General features: G+C 42.7%; 1 protein-coding gene across 1 annotated transcript in view; it reads right to left on the minus strand.

Moving 5' to 3' along the window:
- The window catches only part of LOC117788821 (titin), an 89,648-nt gene that overhangs the window by 16,383 nt on the left and 48,011 nt on the right, over nt 1–25,254 (minus strand). Inside the window, 9 exon segments of the mRNA XM_034627695.1 lie at nt 857–8,607; nt 8,638–8,875; nt 9,433–9,651; nt 9,942–10,995; nt 13,991–14,473; nt 14,898–16,814; nt 17,453–18,166; nt 18,379–19,443; nt 19,656–21,749. Of these exon segments, the coding sequence (XP_034483586.1) occupies nt 857–8,607; nt 8,638–8,875; nt 9,433–9,651; nt 9,942–10,995; nt 13,991–14,473; nt 14,898–16,814; nt 17,453–18,166; nt 18,379–19,443; nt 19,656–21,749 (15,535 nt within the window).

Raw genomic sequence — 25,254 nt, forward strand, 5'->3', positions numbered from 1 at the left:
GAAAATAAGAAAATATTTACAGCAGTTTTTTTTTTTTTTTTGTTTTCGAAAATACTAGACCACTTGTCCAATATAAAGGAAATTTCCTAAATATTTATAAGTTTATACATATATAAGTACATAGAAACGGTTAGTCATTTTACAGAATTCATTTATTATTTTAAATGTGGAATACAAATTTTAGGTGTGCAAACAAAAAATGTAGTATAAATTGGATTACGAGTAAAGACCAGGAATCGTAACATTTCTAATTTTAAGAATAAACAAATTATGAAAAAATATTTTAGTTTCCGAATTCCGAATTTTCAATTTTGCATTTTATAAAAATTTGTAGTGCTCAAAATTCGTACTAAGATTTGAAAATTAGAACAGAATATACATACAAAAAATATTGAAATGTATGCAAGTATATTTGCAATATTTTGGCATTTCCATTTTAAATTCTTATTTTTAAATAGTATTTATTTCATAATTTTTTATTTTGATCAAAAATGAGAGTTAAAATTATTCTTTTTTTTTTTATTTGCGATCCCTGGTAAAAACATGCATTTAGATTAGGAAGTTTGGTTGGTTATTGTGTTTATAAAGGTATAAAATGTAATTGGCCAAATGTTTCAACGGACATTATGCTCGAATTAGTGAGCATAAAGACATTTTATAAAAGGAGAGAGAGAAAGTGTAATAGAGAGCGAGAGAGAGAAAGAGAGAGGGGAAGGTATAGGCGCAATAAATGGAACTCAACGTAGTTTTCAAAAGGACATTAACAAAGGCAAAAGACACAGACAAAAGGTGCAGGTGCTGCGGTGAGCGGTGGGAGAATTGTAAGGCTTCCATAAACTCTCATCTAATAACTTACTTGTTTCAACGCTTTTAACTGTGTCTGGCTTTGCTTTCTTATGCTTAACTGTTTTCTGAATTGTATCTTTAGTGTCATCTTGAGTAGATATCTCATCTTGTGCGCTTGGTGTAATTTGTGCTGTGGCTGTGTCCTCGGGGTGTGCAATTTGTTTTGGTGTAACGTCTTCAGTAAAGTCTTCAGTTTTTTCTACTATTGTCTCTGTTGGTTCGTCTGGTCGTTGTTCGATTTTGTCAACTGGTTTTGGCTTAACTGTTTTGGTCTTTTTCGGTTTGGTTGACTCAAGATCTTGAAGCTCTTCCTCTACCTCTTCTGGAGCAGTTTCTGTTGGCACTTCTTTCTGTTGCTTTGGTTTTTCCGGCATTTCTACCTTTTCATACTTTTCCATTTCAGTCTTTGGTATTTCTTCTTCTATTAATTTTTTAACGTAATCATCCAAATCATCCTTTTTTATTTTCTTCACAGTTTTCTTTGGTTTCTGTTTGGACGTTTTAACCTCTGTCTCTTCTGGTTGGCTTTCAGTTAATTCGACTGGGGCTTCTTCTGGTTCCTCGTCGACGATGACAGTAACAGAATCATTATCTTCACTTTCAATTGTTGTAATTTTGTAAGTGGTGTCTTCTTGGGGTCCCTTCTTTTTCAAGACTCTCTTAGTTGTTTTCTCCTGTACTGGAAGTCCTTCTTCGGTAAGTTTTTCCTTGATTTCGACTTCTTCGGGTTGTACTTCAACCACTTCCACAACCGCAATCTGCTCAGGTGCTTCTTCCTCAATGATCTTTACTTCAGCGAGTGGCTCCGACAATGATTCTTCATCTTTAGGCCATTCTTTAGGCTTTAATTTTTTGTCCTTCTTTGGTTTTTCAGTGGGACTGTCTTCGGCTATACTAATTTCCATAGTTTTAGTCGGTTTATCCTTAGGTAACGACTCAAACTCAATTTTCTCATATTTCTCTAGCTCAGTTTTAGGAGTTTCCATGTCTATGAGCTTTTGAATATAGTCGTGAATATCATCTTTTTTAATTTTCTTTGTTTTCTTCTTAGGCTCTTTAGGTTTTCCATCCTTTTGTTCGGGCTGTTCTGGCTCGTATTCTGCAATTGTAACCACCGCATCTGGTTGGTCATCGGTAACGACTTCAATAATTTCAATAGCTTCATCAGTTTCACCCTTTGGACGCTTTATCTTTCGTTTTGTTGTAACCACCTTGTGAATTTCACCGGCATCGTCTGTAATTTCTTCTGTTTTCGTTTCACTTTCGATAACTTCCACATTTAATGGAAGAGTGTCTTCGGGTTCCTTGATGCTTTCTGTTATTGAGATTTCGTACTTTGATTGTTCTTGTTGAGTTGGTGTTTCCTTCACCTTCTTTGACAACTTTTTCGGTTTTTCCTCAGGCTTGATTTCTTCTTCAGTGAAAGTAGCACTATATTCTGTAGTATCAGGCTTTTCAACATCACTCTCTTTTTCTACAACATTCAAAGGCTTGTCAAGAGTATCTTCGTCTGGTTGTTCTTCAACAACTTTAACTTTTTCCTTCAAAGGCTTCTTTTTCTTCTGGGGAGTTTTTACTTCTTCAGGCTCTTTAGTTCCCTCTTCAGGGCTTTCTTCACTGGGAACTATGTCCTCTATTTGAACGACATCTTCTGTGATTGCTGCTTCTGCCGGTTCACTTTCAACGATCTTTTTGGTATCATCTACTGGCAACTCCTCTTCTTTTTTCGGTTCTGTTTCTTTCTTTTTGATTTTCTTTGGCTTTGTTATGGGTTGCTTGGGAGTTGTGTCTTCAGTTATATCAACAACATCTTCTGTCTCTTTCGGCGCATCTTCCTCAATAACTGTTTGAATAAATTCGTCGACATCGTCCTTTTTAATCTTTTTAACTCGCTTTTCTTTCTTAACTGGTTTTTCCTGATCTTCGGCTTCGTTTGGACTGGAAGAAACTATTGTAATCTCAGATTCGCCCGTATCTATATCTGTGACCTCAGTTATTTCATGAATTACTTCTGCAGGTCCCTTCTTCTGTTTTATTTTCTTTGTTTTCACTTCCTTAATTTTAATTTCACCATTCTCATCTGGCATAGGTTTACTTTCGACAAACTCCTCAAGAACTGTAATTTCAAACGCAGTTTCTTTTGGTTTTTCAGGTGCGAATTCTTTGACTGTGATCTTTAATTGGGATTCCTCTACAGGACTTTCTGATGGTTTTGTTTTGTCCTTGCGCATTTCAACAATTGGTTTTTCAGAGGTTTTTTCTGGTTGTTCTTCTGTGATCTTTACTTTTTTCACTGGCTTCTTCTTCATTTTTACAGGCTCATCAAAATCTATCTTTTCGTATTTTTCCAGCTCAGATTTTGGAATATCCTGCTCTATAAGCTTTTGTATATAATCATGCAAATCGTCCTTGGGAACCTTCTTAGTCTTTTTCACCTTCTTTGGCTTTTCTTCTTGGACAATTTCATCGACTTCATTCTTGGGTTCCTCAGTAATAATTGTTACTTCGAATTCTGGCAAGCCATCCTTTACAGTCTCGACAATCTCTATTATTTCTTCCTTTGGACCAATTTGCTTTTTGATTTTTCTCTTAGTAACCACCTTTTGCGTAGTTTCGCCCTTGTCATCTTTTTCCTCAGTCAAATCAGTTTTAGATTCAATTTCTTCTACATGGAAAATTGGTTCCTCAGTGGGCTGTAACTCTTCCGGTTGTGATACAACGGATTCGCGCTCTGGTGACTCGATTCTTTCAACTTCCTCTGTAGATGATACCTTTATCAGATAGTCTTCATATTCGGGTTGCTCAGATTCCTTGACTGCCTTTGCTTTTGGTTGATTCTTCGATTTCTTTGGTTTCTTTTCTTCGGTTGTGATGTCTTCTTTAATATTAATCGTGAAATCAGGATATTCGTCCAAACTTTCGCCAATTGATTCTTCCAGCACATCAGGAGCAACTTCTTCCGTTTCGGGTCTAGCTTGCTCTAGCTCTTCATGTTCACTGATTTTATATTGCTTGGGAGATTTTCTTGGTTTCTTTGGAACATCTTCCCTAGTATCCTTTATTTCATCCTCGATAGTTTCGACTGGTGATTCTTGAACAAATTCATCGATAACATTGATGATATATTGCTCAATGTCATCTTTTTTAAGCTTCTTTGGTTTCTTGATTGTTTTTTGCTCAACAATGGGCTGTTCTTCAGATATGAAAGGTTTGTGCTCTGTTAATTCTACGACTGTAATTTCTGCCAACGGCTGATCCTCGCTAGTAGTTTCAGTTATCTCAAAGACAAATTGTTGGGAGCCCTGCCTATGCTTAACCTTACGTTTCTTTACAGTAACGCCCTTCACAGTACCATCTTCTGTCGGTTGTTGCACAATTTCAGTCGTTTCATCGACTTCATCAAAAACAATGGGAGTTTTCTCTACCTTTTTCTTTTTGGGCGTCTTTTCTTTCGTAGTTGGTTTTGTCGGTGTCTCATCAATTTCTTCTGTATATTGTGTAGGCTCTACAATTTCGTCAAAAACGTTTACTAAGTACTTGCTAGGCTCTTCGGGAAGTGATGGGAAAGATTCAGTTTTTTCTAATATAGGCAGCGGTTCTTCCTCTACAATCTCAGGCTCCACTTCCGAAACATCAAACTCATGTACAGTTACAGAGAGTCCATCAATGATTTCCACACTCTTTTTGTGATGATGTTTGACCTTTTTCTTAGGCTGTTTGGGTTTCGATTCCATTTCCGTTGGCTCATATTGCTCAAGATCTGTTTTTGTGATTTCCTGTTCAATAAGCTCTTGTATGTATTTATCTAAATCGTCTTTAACCGCCTTCTTCTTCTTCACCTTTTGTATTACCTTAACGGGTTGTTCACCTTCTTCCGTTGGAATATCTTCTGAAGTTAATTCAATGGTTGTAAATTCTATATCAGCCTCTGGTTTATTTTCTTGATAGGTTTCGGTTACCTCAATCAAATACTCCTTTGGACCTTCCTTCTTCTTAAGCTTTTTAATTGTTTTAACCTGTTTAACATCTTCTCCATCTTCATTTACAATATCTTCGATTATGGTTTCTGGAGCAAGTTCTTCAATACGAATCGTGTGATCCATTGGTACCTTGCCAGGTTTCTTATGCTTAACAGTTTTTGTTTTAAGAACTTTAGGAGCTTCTTCATCTTCGATCACCTCTGCCAGTTTCTCTTCTTCCAAAGGTGCAGAAAACTCTTCTACAATGCTGATAACGTAGCTCTCAACTTCTTCGCGCTTAAGCTTCTTTTGTTTTTTGATTGGTGCTTTCGGTTTTTGAGTTACGTCAACTGTCTCCTCCGGTTCTTCCCTTTCTGTAACCTCAACGATTGTTACTTCAGCCAAGGGCTCGTCATTGCTAATAGTCTCTGTTATTTCAAAAACTTGCTCCTTTGGACCCTGCTTTCGCACGATCTTACGCTTTTTCACTTGAACCTCTTTGGTTGTGCCATCCTCTGCAATTTCCTCTGTGACCTTTACAGTCTCCTCAATATCTTGAATACTGACTGGTTCCTGTTCGATCACCTTCACCTTAGATTTCTTTTCTTTCTTCGGTTTTGGCTTAGGCTTTTCTTTTTCTTCTTCCACCTTTATTTTGAAATCTTCTAACGGTTCTTTGGTGTCCTCTTCCTCGACTTTCGTAACGAATTCTGGAAGTTGTTCTGTTTCTTCTGGCTCGAACTCTTGTATGGTGAATTCATGCACAATTTGTGGCACACCATCGACTATTTCAGTGGTTTTCTTGTGATGCTTCCTTATCTTCTTAGGTTTCTTCGTATCAGGGGTTGATTCCATTACAGTTGTTTCGTAAGTCTCAAGTTCTGCTTTCGGAATTTCTTCTTCTATTAACTTTTGAATATAACTATCCAAACCCTCATTTTTGGGCTTCTTCTGTTTGACAATTTTTATTTTGTGATCTTTAGGAGACTCGAACTCCGGCTCTGGAGTGATTTCTGTAGTCTGAATAACTAATTCTGCGTCGGGCTGGTTTTCTTCGTAAGTCTCAATGACTTCAATTAGATATTCTTTTGGTCCAACCTTCTTTTTAAGCTTTCGCTTTGATGTTACTCTTTCCACTTCCTCTCCATCCTCATTAATAAGTTGTTCAGTAATTGTTTCTGGTGCCATTTCCTCAACACGAATCACTTGTTCAGAAATCGGAACAGATTGTGGTTTCTTGGGCTGTTTCTTTGCTGGCGTTTTCTTAGTTTTGGGTACACTTTCAGTAACTTCAAATGAATACTCATCATGTGATAGAACAGCGGGTATTTCAACGTCCTCGTCAGTATATTCTACTTGTTGAGCGTCTTGTTTGCTTTCCAACGGCTGATCTTCAATTACATTTACTTTTTTCGGCTTAGGTAACTTCTTCTTCTTGTCCTTTGGCAAGCTTATCGAGCTCTCAATCTCTTCTTCTTCTGGTTTCACGTCGAAATCCGTTATATCATCAACAACTGTAGTTCTGAAACTTGTAATATCATCAACAACCGCAGATTCTACTTCTGTCACTTCAGATACTTCTTCGGAAAGTTTTGCGAGAAGTTCTGTTGGTGCTTCTTCAATCACACTAACAATGTATTCTTTAAGCTTATCCTTCTTCACTTTCCTAACAGTTTTCTTGGGAGCTTGTGGTTCTTCCCGATCCAGTATATTGGGACTATCCTCCACTATTTCAGTTGTTATAACTATAACCTTTGCTTCATCGTCCTCATCTTCTGGTCTTTCAGTTTCCACAATTTGGATTTCATACTGCTTCGATCCCTTTCTAGTTTTCACCTTACGCTTTTTGGTAATTTTCTTTTCAGTTTGATCAACTTCTATAAATTCTTCAGGAATTTCTTCGGTATATTCCTCTAATATAACTATTGGCAGAGTTTCATTCAAATCCATCACTATGTCATCTACATTTAGCGGTATTTCCTCATCTGTTATTTTTACAACTTCCTTCGGCTGAGTCTGTGAGTCAATAGTGCTTATTGTGAATTCATCATATTCTGGAACACTTTCTGGTTCGACTTTGAGTTCCTCTTTTACTTGGGGTTCAGGTTTAAGTTTCTTAGCCTTTGGTTTCTTAGTCGGCTCTTGCTGACTGATACCAACTTCAAAAGCTTCACCTTCAACGAAAGTTGGTTCCACTGGCTTAATCTTTTTCTTCTTGGGTTTCTTTGGCTTGGCATCTATATCAGTTTTTTCATATTTCTCAAGCTCAGTAATTGGAATTTCTGCATTTATCAGCTGTTGTATATAAGCATCCAGGTCGTCTTTCTTCATTTTCCTTGTTTTCGCTTTAGGCTTCTCTGTTGGCTTTTCAGTATCTATGGTATCCTCTTGCTCTATCGATCTTATAGTTACTTCACAAAGTGCCTCCTCTCCAGGTGCAACAACAGTCTCGGCAATTTCCAAAATTTCCTCATCATCTCCTCTCTTATGAAGAAGTCTTCGCTTTTTAGTTTTTTCAGAAGGCTTATCAGTGGGTGTCACTTCAGGTTGCAGTTCAGTCAACTTAACCTCGTAGAAATCGCTCATCGTCGTTTCATAGACGTTTTGTTCAGGTTCTTCTTTAAGTTCAGCTACAAATTCATCCAATTCTTCTTTATTCATACGTTTCACTTTCTTTTTAAGTATTTTCTTTTCTTTTGGTTGATTGTCGTCAGTTTCTGAACAAGTTACGGTCACTTCGTAAATCTTATCGTCTGTATCAGTTGGAGAAATTTCGACAATTTCGACGAGATTCTCTTCACGTTCCGTTTTAACCTTTAGCTTACGCTTCTTTTTAGGTTCTTTTGCAGTTACCACACTCCCATCTTCTTGCTCCTCTGGCTTTTCCTCTGACTCCAATTCAATCACTTCATATTTTAAGAATGGTTTTTCATCATCCTGTTCCTTGTCATCTTCAATCACAAATGGTTCGAAGCCAAGTATGTCGTCTGAATCTTTAGGTTTCTTTGGCTTCTTTTTCCTTTCCTTTTCTTCAGTGGTCTTCTTGGGTTTCTCACTTATTTCTTCGCCTTCGTTATCGAATTTGACCGGCTTAAGCTCAACGGTTTCCATATCCTCAACATTTTGTGGAATTTTGCCCTTTCCGATTTTCAGTTTTCTATGCTCATCTTCAGTTAATTCTTTGTTTTTCTTTGAACGTTTGTACTTAGGTTTCACCTCTTCCTCATCCTTCGGTTGGGTTTCATCATCGATAGTTTCTAGATTTGGCTCTTCCAATTCAGCCTTTACGGGCTTAGTATGCTTGAATTTCTTTGGTTTGAATTTTAAGACTTCTTCAGCCTCATCTATATTGCGGGAAAGTTCACCGTTATCGCGATTATTTTCTAGTTCAATAACTGTGTAAGGGAAGCAGTATGGTGAGTAAGGTATAAATCTTATCAAACTCTTAAGTTTCTTATTTTTGAATGAAGCTTCGCTTAATCTTCGTTTCTTCTCCTCCTGAGGTCGTTGTTTTGGAGTCTTGAGTTTCAGCATTTGGGGAAACTCGGCCACAGAGCTTATTTCAATCAATTTAGGTTTCTTAACTTCGATTTTCTCAATTTTCATTGCAGTTAGCTTCATTGGCTTAATAGAAGAATCGCGTCGCGCCCTCTGAGGAAGTTCCATTTCCGTACGTACATATGGGCTCAAAACTGTTTTGGGAATCTCCTGTTGTATAAGGAATTGAATATATTCATCCATTTCATCCTTCTTAGATTTAACCACCTTCTTCTTTTTAGGTTTATCTTTCTTAGCAACAGTTACCAATTCTTTCTCGTCAGCAGTAGTCTTCTCAATCACATCATCAACTAATTTGTCTTGATCAACCTTAACCTTAAGTTTCTTTTTGATACTGTCTTTTGGCTCCCCTATATCCCCTTCTACTACTTCTACAGTCTCGTCGATCTGTTCGAATTGATTTGGTTGTGTCTTTTTCTGTTTGGGCTTTTTATCTTTGGCCGGTGTATGTATGATGTTGTCTGCACTTACATCTTCGGGTTCTGTGATAGTGTACTCTTTGTTGTATTGGTCTGTTTGAGAGAAAATTATGTGTTTGTGTGTTAGCACTAAACTAGTTTGTTAAAATTATATTTGCATTTTTTATAATGCGTTACAACACATAAACTTTTGACATTGTATAAAGTTTTGTGTTTAATATACTTGCATATTTTGTTAACTAAAATGTTGATCTGTATTTTTAATGTACTATTTACGCTTGGTTTTTTTTTTGTACAAATACAACCTAAGTACATATAACGTACTCGTACTTAGGTATGAGTATTCCAAAGAACATTGTTAGTAATTATTGTGCCAAAGTTTTCAAACAGAATGACTTGTATTTGAGTATTTTTGTATTGGTCTTGTTTGTGTTTTGTTTTCGTGTTAATAAATTTGAAGCTACAAGTATTTGTGTTTCACTTTTTTTTTATAACACTTAAATCGCAATCTCAAATCAAGTATGTATTTCAGTTAATTTTTATTACCTATCACGCACGTATTTGAGAAGATGTGCTTTACTCTAGTTATATGTTTCTCTGATACGTGTTCTTGTATTGTAAATGTTTTAAAAATATTTTATAAAAATCACCTGTAGGCTCGCTGACTTCAGTAATTTCAATATTTGATTGTGTAGTGTCTTCCAAAATGGGTTCAGTGTCACTGAGTACTTCCTCAACAACGATGCCTTCCTCCTGAGAAATTCTTTTATTTTCTGTTTGAATAGTTGTTTCTCCATCTTCGTTTTGTACAGATTTAAATGTTGTTATGTATACTGGGTGTTCCGTTTCAGTGTGTTCTGGTTTCTCCGCTGTGTTCATGTTTGATGTGTATTTTCATTAATGATTAGAATGGTTGAAAAAATTTGTTATTAGCAGTCGACAAGAATAATGTTTACTAAAATAAGTTAATCAAAATAAAATAAAATAAAAAAATTAATTATAAAACTTAATATATTTCGCAATATTAAATGAAAAAATTGAAGGTGCAGTTTACCCTATAAATAATATAAAACTATATAAAATGAAAATAGCGTATACTTCGTATTTAGTTTTCGTGTAAAATGTGGTGTATGCCTAGTGTAGTGATTTGTGTTCTTACCCTTCTGTTTGTGTGGCTTTTGTTTTTTGTGTTTGGGAAGTTGTTCATCATCAAGTTTACTGATGTCAATAATGTCAGCAATGTTCTCATCACTTACAACTCGTACAAGTGAGTACGGCTCTTTGCCTTCTTCTTCGATAGTCTGAATTTGATAGTATTCATCTTCCTCGGGACCTTGTTTTTTAAATGTTCGTGTTTTGGTTTTCTTCTTCCTAGGTTTCTTATCTTCCGAAACTTCTTCAATAACAGTTTCTTCTGGTAGCTCTTCAATTGGAATTGGCAAAGTCGAAGTTTGGTCGATTGGAACAATTTCAACGTGCACCGTAGTCATTGGTTCCATGTTTTCCTCTTCAATAGTATTAACTGTAGTGACTTCATCAAGATTATCATCAATATTCTTTTTAAACGCGCGTGTCTTAACAGTTTTCTTCTTTTTCGTCCCATCGGGGGAGGTAACCTCTATTTCAGCTACTTGTTCTGGTAACTCTACCGACGTATTATCGGTGTGAGTGGGCTCGGTTATTGGAAGTTCATTGATAGTTATGGTATAGATGGGTTCCCCTGATTCTTGTTCCCTAATATCAATTTCCGTCACTTCTTCCTTAAACTCATCCTTTGGCTTCTTTATGATACGCTTTTTAGATTTAGTAACTCTTTGTTGACCATCTTCATCAATAGTTTCTGATTCAATAATTTCATCCGGAAGAACAACAATTTCTGTTATCTTTTCTTCGGGAAGCTCTGGGAATGGTGCTTCAAAGTTCTCAACTGTTACAGTTGTCTGTGATGGCTTTTCATATTCTTCAACAGTTTGAACTTTGGTGACCTCCATATTAGACCCTTGCACTTTTTTGATAATTTTGGTTTTAATAACCGTTTTGGTAGGAGTGCCATCAGGTTTTTTAGAAATAATTACGGATTTTCTTTCAGGTAATTCGAACACGGATACATCGTCCTCAGGCTTATGCACAACGATCCTTTTTTTAAGATTAAGACTTTTACCGAAGGGACTCTTGATGTCAGACTCTTCAACAGTAATGGTAGTCTCGGGCTTCTTATCCTCCACTTCAACAGTTTCGATCTTGGTGACTTCTTGCTTGTCACCCTTAACCTTCTTGATAACACGAGTGCGGATCTTCTTCTTTTGAGGCGTACCATATTCATCAACGGATTCAACCACACGAACTTCTTCTGGCAACTCCTCAACTTCTTCAGGCTGTTCTTCCACTGGAATCTCTTCGACTGTGACAGTAGTTTCGGGTGCTTTGTCATCCTCTTCGACGGTTTCGATCTTGGTGACTTCTTGCTTGTCGCCCTTAACCTTCTTGATGACACGTGTGCGGATCTTCTTCTTCGTCGGCTTGCCGTCTTCAGTAATGGTTTCAACAACACGGACCTCCTCAGGAAGCTCCTTGATTTCTTCTGGAGTTTCGTCTTCCACGGGAATCTCTTCCACTGTGACAGTGGTTTCGGGTGCTTTGTCATCCGTTTCGACGGTTTCGATCTTGGTGACTTCTTGCTTGTCGCCCTTAACCTTCTTAATGACACGTGTGCGGATCTTCTTCTTCGTCGGCTTGCCGTCTTCAGTAATGGTTTCAACAACACGAACCTCCTCAGGAAGCTCCTTGATTTCTTCAGGAGATAGTTCTTCCACAGGAATCTCTTCCACTGTGACAGTGGTTTCGGGTGCTTTGTCATCCGTTTCGACGGTTTCGATCTTGGTGACTTCTTGCTTGTCGCCCTTAACCTTCTTAATGACACGTGTGCGGATCTTCTTCTTCGTCGGCTTGCCGTCTTCAGTAATCGTTTCAACAATCCGAACCTCCTCAGGAAGCTCCTTCACTTCTTCAGGCTGTTCTTCCACTGGAATCTCTTCGACTGTGACAGTAGTTTCGGGTGCTTTGTCATCCTCTTCGACGGTTTCGATCTTGGTGACTTCTTGCTTGTCGCCCTTAACCTTCTTAATGACACGTGTGCGGATCTTCTTCTTCGTCGGCTTGCCGTCTTCAGTAATCGTTTCAACAATACGAACCTCCTCAGGAAGCTCCTTCACTTCTTCAGGCTGTTCTTCCACAGGAATCTCTTCCACTGTGACAGTGGTTTCGGGTGCTTTGTCATCCTCTTCGACGGTTTCGATCTTGGTGACTTCTTGCTTGTCGCCCTTAACCTTCTTGATGACACGTGTGCGGATCTTCTTCTTTGTCGGCTTACCGTCTTCAGTAATCGATTCAACAACACGAACCTCCTCAGGAAGCTCCTTCACTTCTTCCGGAGTTTCTTCTTCCACAGGAATCTCTTCCACTGTGACAGTGGTTTCGGGTGCTTTGTCATCCTCTTCGACGGTTTCGATCTTGGTGACTTCTTGCTTGTCGCCCTTAACCTGATGACACGGTGACTTTCTTGCTTGTCGCCCTTAACCTTTTGATGACACGTGTGCGGATCTTCTTCTTCGTCGGCTTGCCGTCCTCAGTAATCGTTTCAACAATCCGAACCTCCTCAGGAATCTCCTTCACTTCTTCAGGCTGTTCTTCCACTGGAATCTCTTCGACTGTGACAGTAGTTTCGGGTGCTTTGTCATCCTCTTCGACGGTTTCGATCTTGGTGACTTCTTGCTTGTCGCCCTTAACCTTCTTAATGACACGTGTGCGGATCTTCTTCTTCGTCGGCTTACCGTCTTCAGTAATCGTTTCAACAATACGAATCTCCTCAGGAAGCTCCTTCACTTCTTCAGGCTGTTCTTCCACAGGAATCTCTTCCACTGTGACAGTGGTTTCGGGTGCTTTGTCATCCTCTTCGACGGTTTCGATCTTGGTGACTTCTTGCTTGTCGCCCTTAACCTTCTTGATGACACGTGTGCGGATCTTCTTCTTCGTCGGCTTGCCGTCCTCAGTAATCGTTTCAACAATCCGAACCTCCTCAGGAATCTCCTTCACTTCTTCAGGCTGTTCTTCCACAGGAATCTCTTCCACTGTGACAGTGGTTTCGGGTGCTTTGTCATCCTCTTCGACGGTTTCGATCTTGGTGACTTCTTGCTTGTCGCCCTTAACCTTCTTAATGACACGTGTGCGGATCTTCTTCTTCGTCGGCTTACCGTCTTCAGTAATCGTTTCAACAATACGAACCTCCTCAGGAAGCTCCTTCACTTCTTCAGGCTGTTCTTCCACAGGAATCTCTTCCACTGTGACAGTGGTTTCGGGTGCTTTGTCATCCTCTTCGACGGTTTCGATCTTGGTGACTTCTTGCTTGTCGCCCTTAACCTTCTTGATGACACGTGTGCGGATCTTCTTCTTTGTCGGCTTACCGTCTTCAGTAATCGTTTCAACAACACGAACCTCCTCAGGAAGCTCCTTGATTTCTTCCGGAGTTTCTTCTTCCACAGGAATCTCTTCCACTGTGACAGTGGTTTCGGGTGCTTTGTCATCCTCTTCGACGGTTTCGATCTTGGTGACTTCTTGCTTGTCGCCCTTAACCTTCTTGATGACACGTGTGCGGATCTTCTTCTTCGTCGGCTTGCCGTCTTCAGTAATCGTTTCAACAACACGAACCTCCTCAGGAAGCTCCTTGATTTCTTCTGAGTTTCTTCTTCCACAGGAATCTCTTCCACTGTGACAGTGGTTTCGGGTGCTTTGTCATCCTCTTCGACGGTTTCGATCTTGGTGACTTCTTGCTTGTCGCCCTTAACCTTCTTGATGACACGTGTGCGGATCTTCTTCTTCGTCGGCTTGCCGTCTTCAGTAATCGTTTCAACAACACGAACCTCCTCAGGAAGCTCCTTGATTTCTTCCGGAGTTTCTTCTTCCACAGGAATCTCTTCCACTGTGACAGTGGTTTCGGGTGCTTTGTCATCCTCTTCGACGGTTTCGATCTTGGTGACTTCTTGCTTGTCGCCCTTAACCTTTTGATGACACGTGTGCGGATCTTCTTCTTTGTCGGCTTACCGTCTTCAGTAATCGTTTCACAACACGAACCTCCTCAGGAAGCTCCTTGATTTCTTCCGGAGTTTCTTCTTCCACAGGAATCTCTTCCACTGTGACAGTGGTTTCGGGTGCTTTGTCATCCTCTTCGACGGTTTCGATCTTGGTGATTTCTTGCTTGTCGCCCTTAACCTTCTTGATAACACGTGTGCGGATCTTCTTCTTCGTCGGCTTACCGTCTTCAGTAATCGTTTCAACAACACGAACCTCCTCAGGAAGCTCCTTGATTTCTTCCGGAGTTTCTTCTTCCACAGGAATCTCTTCCACTGTGACAGTGGTTTCGGGTGCTTTGTCATCCTCTTCGACGGTTTCGATCTTGGTGACTTCTTGCTTGTCGCCCTTAACCTTTTTGATGACACGTGTGCGGATCTTCTTCTTTGTCGGCTTACCGTCTTCAGTAATCGTTTCCACAACACGAACCTCCTCAGGAAGCTCCTTGATTTCTTCCGGAGTTTCTTCTTCCACAGGAATCTCTTCCACTGTGACAGTGGTTTCGGGTGCTTTGTCATCCTCTTCGACGGTTTCGATCTTGGTGACTTCTTGCTTGTCGCCCTTAACCTTTTGATGACACGTGTGCGGATCTTCTTCTTTGTCGGCTTACCGTCTTCAGTAATCGTTTCCACAACACGAACCTCCTCAGGAAGCTCCTTGATTTCTTCCGGAGTTTCTTCTTCCACAGGAATCTCTTCCACTGTGACAGTGGTTTCGGGTGCTTTGTCATCCTCTTCGACGGTTTCGATCTTGGTGACTTCTTGCTTGTCGCCCTTAACCTTCTTGATGACACGTGTGCGGATCTTCTTCTTCGTCGGCTTGCCGTCTTCAGTAATCGTTTCAACAACACGAACCTCCTCAGGAAGCTCCTTGATTTCTTCCGGGTTTCTTCTTCCACAGGAATCTCTTCCACTGTGACAGTGGTTTCGGGTGCTTTGTCATCCTCTTCGACGGTTTCGATCTTGGTGACTTCTTGCTTGTCGCCCTTAACCTTCTTGATGACACGTGTGCGGATCTTCTTCTTTGTCGGCTTACCGTCTTCAGTAATCGTTTCCACAACACGAACCTCCTCAGGAAGCTCCTTGATTTCTTCCGGAGTTTCTTCTTCCACAGGAATCTCTTCCACTGTGACAGTGGTTTCGGGTGCTTTGTCATCCTCTTCGACGGTTTCGATCTTGGTGACTTCTTGCTTGTCGCCCTTAACCTTCTTGATGACACGTGTGCGGATCTTCTTCTTTGTCGGCTTACCGTCTTCAGTAATCGTTTCAACAACACGAACCTCCTCAGGAAGCTCCTTGATTTCTTCCGGAGTTTCTTCTTCCACAGGAATCTCTTCCACTGTGACAGTGGTTTCGGGTGCTTTGTCATCCTCTTCGACGGTTTCGATCTTGGTGACTTCTTGCTTGTCGCCCTTAACCTTCTTGATGACACGTGTGCGGATCTTCTTCTTTGTCGGCTTACCGTCTTCAGTAATCGTTTCAACAACACGAACCTCCTCAGGAAGCTCCTTGATTTCTTCCGGAGTTTCTTCTTCCACAGGAATCTCTTCCACTGTGACAGTGGTTTCGGGTGCTTTGTCATCCTCTTCGACGGTTTCGATCTTGGTGACTTCTTGCTTGTCGCCCTTAACCTTCTTGATGACACGTGTGCGGATCTTCTTCTTTGTCGGCTTACCGTCTTCAGTAATCGTTTCAACAACACGAACCTCCTCAGGAAGCTCCTTGATTTCTTCCGGAGTTTCTTCTTCCACAGGAATCTCTTCCACTGTGACAGTGGTTTCGGGTGCTTTGTCATCCTCTTCGACGGTTTCGATCTTGGTGACTTCTTGCTTGTCGCCCTTAACCTTCTTGATGACACGTGTGCGGATCTTCTTCTTTGTCGGCTTACCGTCTTCAGTAATCGTTTCCACAACACGAACCTCCTCAGGAAGCTCCTTGATTTCTTCCGGAGTTTCTTCTTCCACAGGAATCTCTTCCACTGTGACAGTGGTTTCGGGTGCTTTGTCATCCTCTTCGACGGTTTCGATCTTGGTGACTTCTTGCTTGTCGCCCTTAACCTTCTTGATGACACGTGTGCGGATCTTCTTCTTTGTCGGCTTACCGTCTTCAGTAATCGTTTCAACAACACGAACCTCCTCAGGAAGCTCCTTGATTTCTTCCGGAGTTTCTTCTTCCACAGGAATCTCTTCCACTGTGACAGTGGTTTCGGGTGCTTTGTCATCCTCTTCGACGGTTTCGATCTTGGTGACTTCTTGCTTGTCGCCCTTAACCTTCTTGATGACACGTGTGCGGATCTTCTTCTTTGTCGGCTTACCGTCTTCAGTAATCGTTTCAACAACACGAACCTCCTCAGGAAGCTCCTTGATTTCTTCCGGAGTTTCTTCTTCCACAGGAATCTCTTCCACTGTGACAGTGGTTTCGGGTGCTTTGTCATCCTCTTCGACGGTTTCGATCTTGGTGACTTCTTGCTTGTCGCCCTTAACCTTCTTGATGACACGTGTGCGGATCTTCTTCTTTGTCGGCTTACCGTCTTCAGTAATCGTTTCAACAACACGAACCTCCTCAGGAAGCTCCTTGATTTCTTCCGGAGTTTCTTCTTCCACAGGAATCTCTTCCACTGTGACAGTGGTTTCGGGTGCTTTGTCATCCTCTTCGACGGTTTCGATCTTGGTGACTTCTTGCTTGTCGCCCTTAACCTTCTTGATGACACGTGTGCGGATCTTCTTCTTTGTCGGCTTACCGTCTTCAGTAATCGTTTCCACAACACGAACCTCCTCAGGAAGCTCCTTGATTTCTTCTGGAGTTTCTTCTTCCACAGGAATCTCTTCCACTGTGACAGTGGTTTCGGGTGCTTTGTCATCCTCTTCGACGGTTTCGATCTTGGTGACTTCTTGCTTGTCGCCCTTAACCTTCTTGATGACACGTGTGCGGATCTTCTTCTTTGTCGGCTTACCGTCTTCAGTAATCGATTCAACAACACGAACCTCCTCAGGAAGCTCCTTGATTTCTTCAGGAGATTCATCTTCCACAGGAATCTCTTCCACTGTGACAGTGGTTTCGGGTGCTTTGTCATCCTCTTCGACGGTTTCGATCTTGGTGACTTCTTGCTTGTCGCCCTTAACCTTCTTGATGACACGTGTGCGGATCTTCTTCTTTGTCGGCTTGCCGTCTTCAGTAATTGTTTCCACAACACGAACCTCCTCAGGAAGCACCTTAATTTCTTCAGGAGATAGTTTTTCCACAGGAATCTCTTCAACTGTGACAGTGGTTTCGGGTGCTTTGTCATCCTCTTCGACGGTTTCGATCTTGGTGACTTCTTGCTTGTCGCCCTTAACCCTCTTGATGACACGTGTGCGGATCTTCTTCTTTGTCGGCTTGCCGTCTTCAGTAATGGTTTCAACAACACGAACCTCCTCAGGAAGCTCCTTGATTTCTTCGGAGTTTCTTCTTCCACAGGAATCTCTTCCACTGTGACAGTGGTTTCGGGTGCTTTGTCATCCTCTTCGACGGTTTCGATCTTGGTGACTTCTTGCTTGTCGCCCTTAACCTTCTTGATGACACGTGTGCGGATCTTCTTCTTTGTCGGCTTACCGTCTTCAGTAATCGTTTCCACAACACGAACCTCCTCAGGAAGCTCCTTGATTTCTTCCGGAGTTTCTTCTTCCACAGGAATCTCTTCCACTGTGACAGTGGTTTCGGGTGCTTTGTCATCCTCTTCGACGGTTTCGATCTTGGTGACTTCTTGCTTGTCGCCCTTAACCTTCTTGATGACACGTGTGCGGATCTTCTTCTTTGTCGGCTTACCGTCTTCAGTAATCGTTTCAACAACACGAACCTCCTCAGGAAGCTCCTTGATTTCTTCCGGAGTTTCTTCTTCCACAGGAATCTCTTCCACTGTGACAGTGGTTTCGGGTGCTTTGTCATCCTCTTCGACGGTTTCGATCTTGGTGACTTCTTGCTTGTCGCCCTTAACCTTCTTGATGACACGTGTGCGGATCTTCTTCTTTGTCGGCTTGCCGTCTTCAGTAATGGTTTCAACAACACGAACCTCCTCTGGAAGCTCCTTGATTTCTTCCGGAGTTTCTTCTTCCACAGGAATCTCTTCCACTGTGACAGTGGTTTCGGGTGCTTTGTCATCCTCTTCGACGGTTTCGATCTTGGTGACTTCTTGCTTGTCGCCCTTAACCTTTTTGATGACACGTGTGCGGATCTTCTTCTTTGTCGGCTTGCCGTCTTCAGTAATCGTTTCAACAACACGAACCTCCTCAGGAAGCTCCTTGATTTCTTCGGAGTTTCTTCTTCCACAGGAATCTCTTCCACTGTGACAGTGGTTTCGGGTGCTTTGTCATCCTCTTCGACGGTTTCGATCTTGGTGACTTCTTGCTTGTCGCCCTTAACCTTCTTGATGACACGTGTGCGGATCTTCTTCTTTGTCGGCTTACCGTCTTCAGTAATCGATTCAACAACACGAACCTCCTCAGGAAGCTCCTTGATTTCTTCAGGAGATTCTTCTTCCACAGGAATCTCTTCCACTGTGACAGTGGTTTCGGGTGCTTTGTCATCCTCTTCGACGGTTTCGATCTTGGTGACTTCTTGCTTGTCGCCCTTAACCTTCTTGATGACACGTGTGCGGATCTTCTTCTTCGTCGGCTTGCCGTCTTCAGTAATCGTTTCAACAACACGAACCTCCTCAGGAAGCTCCTTGATTTCTTCCGGAGTTTCTTCTTCCACAGGAATCTCTTCCACTGTGACAGTGGTTTCGGGTGATTTGTCATCCTCTTCGACGGTTTCGATCTTGGTGACTTCTTGCTTGTCGCCCTTAACCTTCTTGATGACACGTGTGCGGATCTTCTTCTTCGTCGGCTTACCGTCTTCAGTAATGGTTTCAACAACACGAACCTCCTCAGGAAGCTCCTTGATTTCTTCAGGAGATTCTTCTTCCACAGGAATCTCTTCCACTGTGACAGTGGTTTCGGGTGCTTTGTCATCCTCTTCGACGGTTTCGATCTTGGTGACCTCTTGCTTGTCGCCCTTAACCTTCTTGATGACACGTGTGCGGATCTTCTTCTTTGTCGGCTTACCGTCTTCAGTAATCGTTTTAACAACACGAACCTCCTCAGGAAGCTCCTTGATTTCTTTAGGAGATTCTTCTTCCACAGGTATCTCTTCCACTGTGACAGTGGTTTCGGGTGCTTTGTCATCCTCTTCGACGGTTTCGATCTTGGTGACTTCTTGCTTGTCGCCCTTAACCTTCTTGATGACACGTGTGCGGATCTTCTTCTTTGTCGGCTTGCCGTCTTCAGTAATTGTTTCCACAACACGAACCTCCTCAGGAAGCTCCTTGATTTCTTCAGGAGTTTCTTCTTCCACAGGAATCTCTTCCACTGTGACAGTGGTTTCGGGTGCTTTGTCATCCTCTTCGACGGTTTCGATCTTGGTGACCTCTTGCTTGTCGCCCTTAACCTTCTTGATGACACGTGTGCGGATCTTCTTCTTCTTAGGTTTGCCGTCTTCAGTAATCGATTCAACAACACGAACCTCCTCAGGAAGCTCCTTGATTTCTTCAGGAGTTTCTTTTTCCACAGGAATCTCTTCCACTGTGACAGTGGTTTCGGGTGATTTGTCATCCTCTTCGACGGTTTCGATCTTGGTGACTTCTTGCTTGTCGCCCTTAACCTTCTTGATGACACGTGTGCGGATCTTCTTCTTTTCGGCTTGCCGTCTTCAGTAATCGTTTCAACAACACGAACCTCCTCAGGAAGCTCCTTGATTTCTTCAGGAGTTTCTTCTTCCACAGGAATCTCTTCCACTGTGACAGTGGTTTCGGGTGCTTTGTCATCCTCTTCGACGGTTTCGATCTTGGTGACTTCTTGCTTGTCGCCCTTAACCTTCTTGATGACACGTGTGCGGATCTTCTTCTTCGTAGGCTTGCCGTCTTCAGTAATCGATTCAACAACACGAACCTCCTCAGGAAGCTCCTTGATTTCTTCAGGAGATTCTTCTTCCACAGGAATCTCTTCCACTGTGACAGTGGTTTCGGGTGCTTTGTCATCCTCTTCGACGGTTTCGATCTTGGTGACTTCTTGCTTGTCGCCCTTAACCTTCTTGATGACACGTGTGCGGATCTTCTTCTTCTTAGGTTTGCCGTCTTCAGTAATCATTTCAACAACACGAACCTCCTCAGGAAGCTCCTTGATTTCTTCTGGAGTTTCTTCTTCCACAGGAATCTCTTCCACTGTGACAGTGGTTTCGGGTGCTTTGTCATCCTCTTCGACGGTTTCGATCTTGGTGACTTCTTGCTTGTCGCCCTTAACCTTCTTGATGACACGTGTGCGGATCTTCTTCTTTGTCGGCTTGCCGTCTTCAGTAATCATTTCAACAACACGAACCTTCTCAGGAAGCTCCTTGATTTCTTCAGGAGATTCTTCTTCCACAGGAATCTCTTCCACTGTGACAGTGGTTTCGGGTGCTTTGTCATCCTCTTCGACGGTTTCGATCTTGGTGACTTCTTGCTTGTCGCCCTTAACCTTCTTGATGACACGTGTGCGGATCTTCTTCTTCTTAGGTTTGCCGTCTTCAGTAATCATTTCAACAACACGAACCTCCTCAGGAAGCTCCTTGATTTCTTCAGGAGATTCTTCTTCCACAGGAATCTCTTCCACTGTGACAGTGGTTTCGGGTGCTTTGTCATCCTCTTCGACGGTTTCGATCTTGGTGACTTCTTGCTTGTCGCCCTTAACCTTCTTGATGACACGTGTGCGGATCTTCTTCTTTGTCGGCTTGCCGTCTTCAGTAATCATTTCAACAACACGAACCTCCTCAGGAAGCTCCTTGATTTCTTCAGGAGATTCATCTTCCACAGGAATCTCTTCCACTGTGACAGTGGTTTCGGGTGCTTTGTCATCCTCTTCGACGGTTTCGATCTTGGTGACTTCTTGCTTGTCGCCCTTAACCTTCTTGATGACACGTGTGCGGATCTTCTTCTTCTTAGGTTTGCCGTCTTCAGTAATCATTTCAACAACACGAACCTCCTCAGGAAGCTCCTTGATTTCTTCAGGATTTTCTTCTTCCACAGGAATCTCTTCCACTGTGACAGTGGTTTCGGGTGCTTTGTCACCCTCTTCGACGGTTTCGATCTTGGTGACTTCTTGCTTGTCGCCCTTAACCTTCTTAATGACACGTGTGCGGATCTTCTTCTTTGTCGGCTTACCGTCTTCAGTAATGGTTTCAACAACACGAACCTCCTCAGGAAGCTCCTTGATTTCTTCTGGAGTTTCTTCTTCCACAGGAATCTCTTCCACTGTGACAGTGGTTTCGGGTGCTTTGTCATCCTCTTCGACGGTTTCGATCTTGGTGACTTCTTGCTTGTCGCCCTTAACCTTCTTGATGACACGTGTGCGAATCTTCTTCTTCCTAGGCTTGCCGTCTTCAGTAATAGTTTCAACAACACGAACCTCCTCAGGAAGCTCCTTGATTTCTTCAGGAGATTCTTCTTCCACAGGAATCTCTTCCACTGTGACAGTGGTTTCGGGTGCTTTGTCATCCTCTTCGACGGTTTCGATCTTGGTGACTTCTTGCTTGTCGCCCTTAACCTTCTTGATGACACGTGTGCGAATCTTCTTCTTCCTAGGCTTGCCATCTTCGGAAATAGTTTCAACAACATGGACCTCCTCAGGAAGCTCCTTGATTTCTTCAGGAGATTCTTCTTCCACAGGTATCTCTTCCACTGTGACAGTGGTTTCGGGTGCCTTGTCATCCTCTTCGACGGTTTCGATCTTCGTGACTTCTTGCTTGTCGCCCTTAACCTTTTTGATGACACGTGTGCGGATCTTCTTCTTCGTCGGCTTGCCGTCTTCGGAAATAGTTTCAACAACACGGACCTCCTCAGGAAGCTCCTTGATTTCTTCAGGCTGTTTTTCCACAGGAATTTCTTCGACAGTTACAGTGGTTTTGGGTGCTTTGTCATCCTCTTCGACGGTTTCGATCTTGGTGACTTCTTGCTTGTCGCCCTTAACCTTCTTGATGACACGTGTGCGAATCTTCTTCTTCCTAGGCTTGCCATCTTCGGAAATAGATTCAACCACACGGACCTCCTCAGGAAGCTCCTTGATTTCCTCAGGAGATTCTTCTTCCACAGGAATCTCTTCCACTGTGACAGTGGTTTCGGGTGCTTTGTCATCCTCTTCGACGGTTTCGATCTTGGTGACTTCTTGCTTGTCGCCCTTAACCTTCTTGATAACACGTGTGCGAATCTTCTTCTTCGTCGGCTTGCCGTCTTCAGTAATGGTTTCAACAACACGAACCTCCTCTGGAAGCTCCTTGATTTCATCAGGCTGTTTCCCCACAGGAATTTCTTCGACAGTTACAGTGGTTTCGGGTTTTTTGTCATCCTCTTCGACGGTTTCGATCTTGGTGACTTCTTGCTTGTCACCCTTAACCTTCTTGATGACACGTGTGCGAATCTTCTTCTTCCTAGGCTTGCCATCTTCGGAAATAGTTTCAACAACACGGACCTCCTCAGGAAGCTCCTTGATTTCTTCAGGAGTTTCTACTTCCATAGGAATTTCTTCGACAGTTACAGTGGATTCCGGTGCTTTGTCATCCTCTTCGATGGTTTCGATCTTGGTGACTTCTTGCTTGTCCCCCTTAACCTTCTTGATGACACGTGTGCGAATCTTCTTCTTCCTAGGCTTGCCATCTTCGGAAATAGTTTCAACAACATGGACCTCCTCAGGAAGCTCCTTGATTTCTTCAGGAGATTCTTCTTCCACAGGAATCTCTTCCACTGTGACAGTGGTTTCGGGTGCTTTGTCATCCTCTTCGACGGTTTCGATCTTGGTGACTTCTTGCTTGTCACCCTTAACCTTCTTGATGACACGTGTGCGAATCTTCTTCTTCCTAGGCTTGCCATCTTCGGAAATAGTTTCAACAACACGGACCTCCTCAGGAAGCTCCTTGATTTCTTCAGGAGTTTCTACTTCCATAGGAATTTCTTCGACAGTTACAGTGGATTCCGGTGCTTTGTCATCCTCTTCGACGGTTTCGATCTTGGTGACTTCTTGCTTGTCGCCCTTAACTTTCTTGATGACACGTGTGCGAATCTTCTTCTTCCTAGGCATGCCATCTTCGGAAATAGTTTCAACAACACGAACCTCCTCAGGAAGCTCCTTAATTTCTTCAGGAGATTCTTCTTCCACAGGAATCTCTTCCACTGTGACAGTGGTTTCGGGTGCTTTGTCATCCTCTTCGACGGTTTCGATCTTGGTGACTTCTTGCTTGTCGCCCTTAACCTTCTTGATGACACGTGTGCGGATCTTCTTCTTCGTCGGCTTGCCGCCTTCAGTAATCTTTTCAACAACACGAACCTCCTCTGGAAGCTCCTTGATTTCTTCAGGAGTTTCTTCTTCCACCGGAATCTCTTCCACTGTGACAGTGGTTTCGGGTGCTTTGTCATCCTCTTCCACAGTTTCGATCTTGGTGACTTCTTGCTTGTCGCCCTTAACCTTCTTGATGACACGTGTGCGAATCTTCTTCTTCCTAGGCTTGCCATCTTCGGAAATAGTTTCAACAACACGAACCTCCTCAGGAAGCTCCTGGACTTCTGCAGGCTGTTCTTCCACAGGAATCTCTTCCACTGTGACAGTAGTTTCAGGTGCCTTGTCATCCTCTTCGACGGTTTCGATCTTGGTGACTTCTTGCTTCTCCCCCTTAACCTTCTTAATGACACGTGTGCGGATCTTCTTCTTCTTGGGCTTGCCATCTTCGGAAATAGTTTCAACAACACGAACCTCCTCAGGAAGCTCCTGGACTTCTGCAGGCTGTTCTTCCACAGGAATCTCTTCCACTGTGACAGTAGTTTCGGGTGCCTTGTCATCCTCTTCGACGGTTTCGATCTTGGTGACTTCTTGCTTCTCCCCCTTAACCTTCTTAATGACACGTGTGCGTATCTTCTTCTTCTTAGGCTTGCCATCTTCGGAAATAGTTTCAACAACACGAACCTCCTCAGGAAGCTCCTGGACTTCTGCAGACTGTTCTTCCACAGGAATCTCTTCCACTGTAACAGTAGTTTCGGGTGCCTTGTCATCCTCTTCGACGGTTTCGATCTTGGTGACTTCTTGCTTGTCCCCCTTAACCTTCTTAATGACACGTGTGCGTATCTTCTTCTTCTTAGGCTTGCCATCTTCGGATATAGTTTCAACAACACGAACCTTCTCAGGAAGCTCCTTGATTTCTTCAGGCTGTTTTTCCACAAGAATTTCTTCGACAGTTACAGTGGTTTCGGGTGCTTTGTCATCCTCTTCGACGGTTTCGATCTTGGTGACTTCTTGTTTGTCACCTTTTACCTTTTTAATTACACGTGTCCGTATCTTCTTCTTCTTAGGCTTACCATCTTCGGAAATAGTTTCAACAACACGAACCTCCTCAGGAAGCTCCTGGACTTCTGCAGGCTGTTCTTCCACAGGAATCTCTTCCACTGTGACAGTAGTTTCGGGTGCCTTGTCATCCTCTTCGACGGTTTCGATCTTGGTGACTTCTTGCTTCTCCCCCTTAACCTTCTTAATGACACGAGTGCGTATCTTCTTCTTCTTAGGCTTGCCATCTTCGGAAATAGTTTCAACTACACGAACCTCCTCAGGAAGCTCCTGGACTTCTGCAGGCTGCTCTTCCACAGGAATCTCTTCCACTGTAACAGTAGTTTCGGGTGCCTTGTCATCCTCTTCGACGGTTTCGATCTTGGTGACTTCTTGCTTGTCCCCCTTCACCTTCTTAATGACACGTGTGCGTATCTTCTTCTTCTTAGGCTTGCCATCTTCGGAACTAGTTTCAACAACACGAACCTCCTCTGGAAGCTCCTGGACTTCTGCAGGCTGTTCTTCCACAGGAATCTCTTCCACTGTAACAGTAGTTTCGGGTGCCTTGTCATCCTCTTCGACGGTTTCGATCTTGGTGACTTCTTGCTTCTCCCCCTTAACCTTCTTAATGACACGTGTGCGTATCTTCTTCTTCTTAGGCTTGCCATCTTCGGAAATAGTTTCAACAACACGAACCTCCTCAGGAAGCTCCTGGACTTCTGCGGGCTGTTCTTCCACAGGAATATCTTCCACTGTGACAGTAGTTTCGGGTGCCTTGTCATCCTCTTCGACGGTTTCGATCTTGGTGACTTCTTGCTTGTCCCCCTTAACCTTCTTAATGACACGTGTGCGTATCTTCTTCTTCTTAGGCTTGCCATCTTCGGAAATAGTTTCAACAACACGAACCTCCTCAGGAAGCTCCTGGACTTCTGCAGGCTGTTCTTCCACAGGAATCTCTTCCACTGTAACAGTAGTTTCGGGTGCCTTATCATCCTCT

This window comes from Drosophila innubila (genome assembly GCF_004354385.1).
Source record: "Drosophila innubila isolate TH190305 chromosome 3L unlocalized genomic scaffold, UK_Dinn_1.0 0_D_3L, whole genome shotgun sequence".
NCBI lineage: Eukaryota > Metazoa > Arthropoda > Insecta > Diptera > Drosophilidae > Drosophila > Drosophila innubila.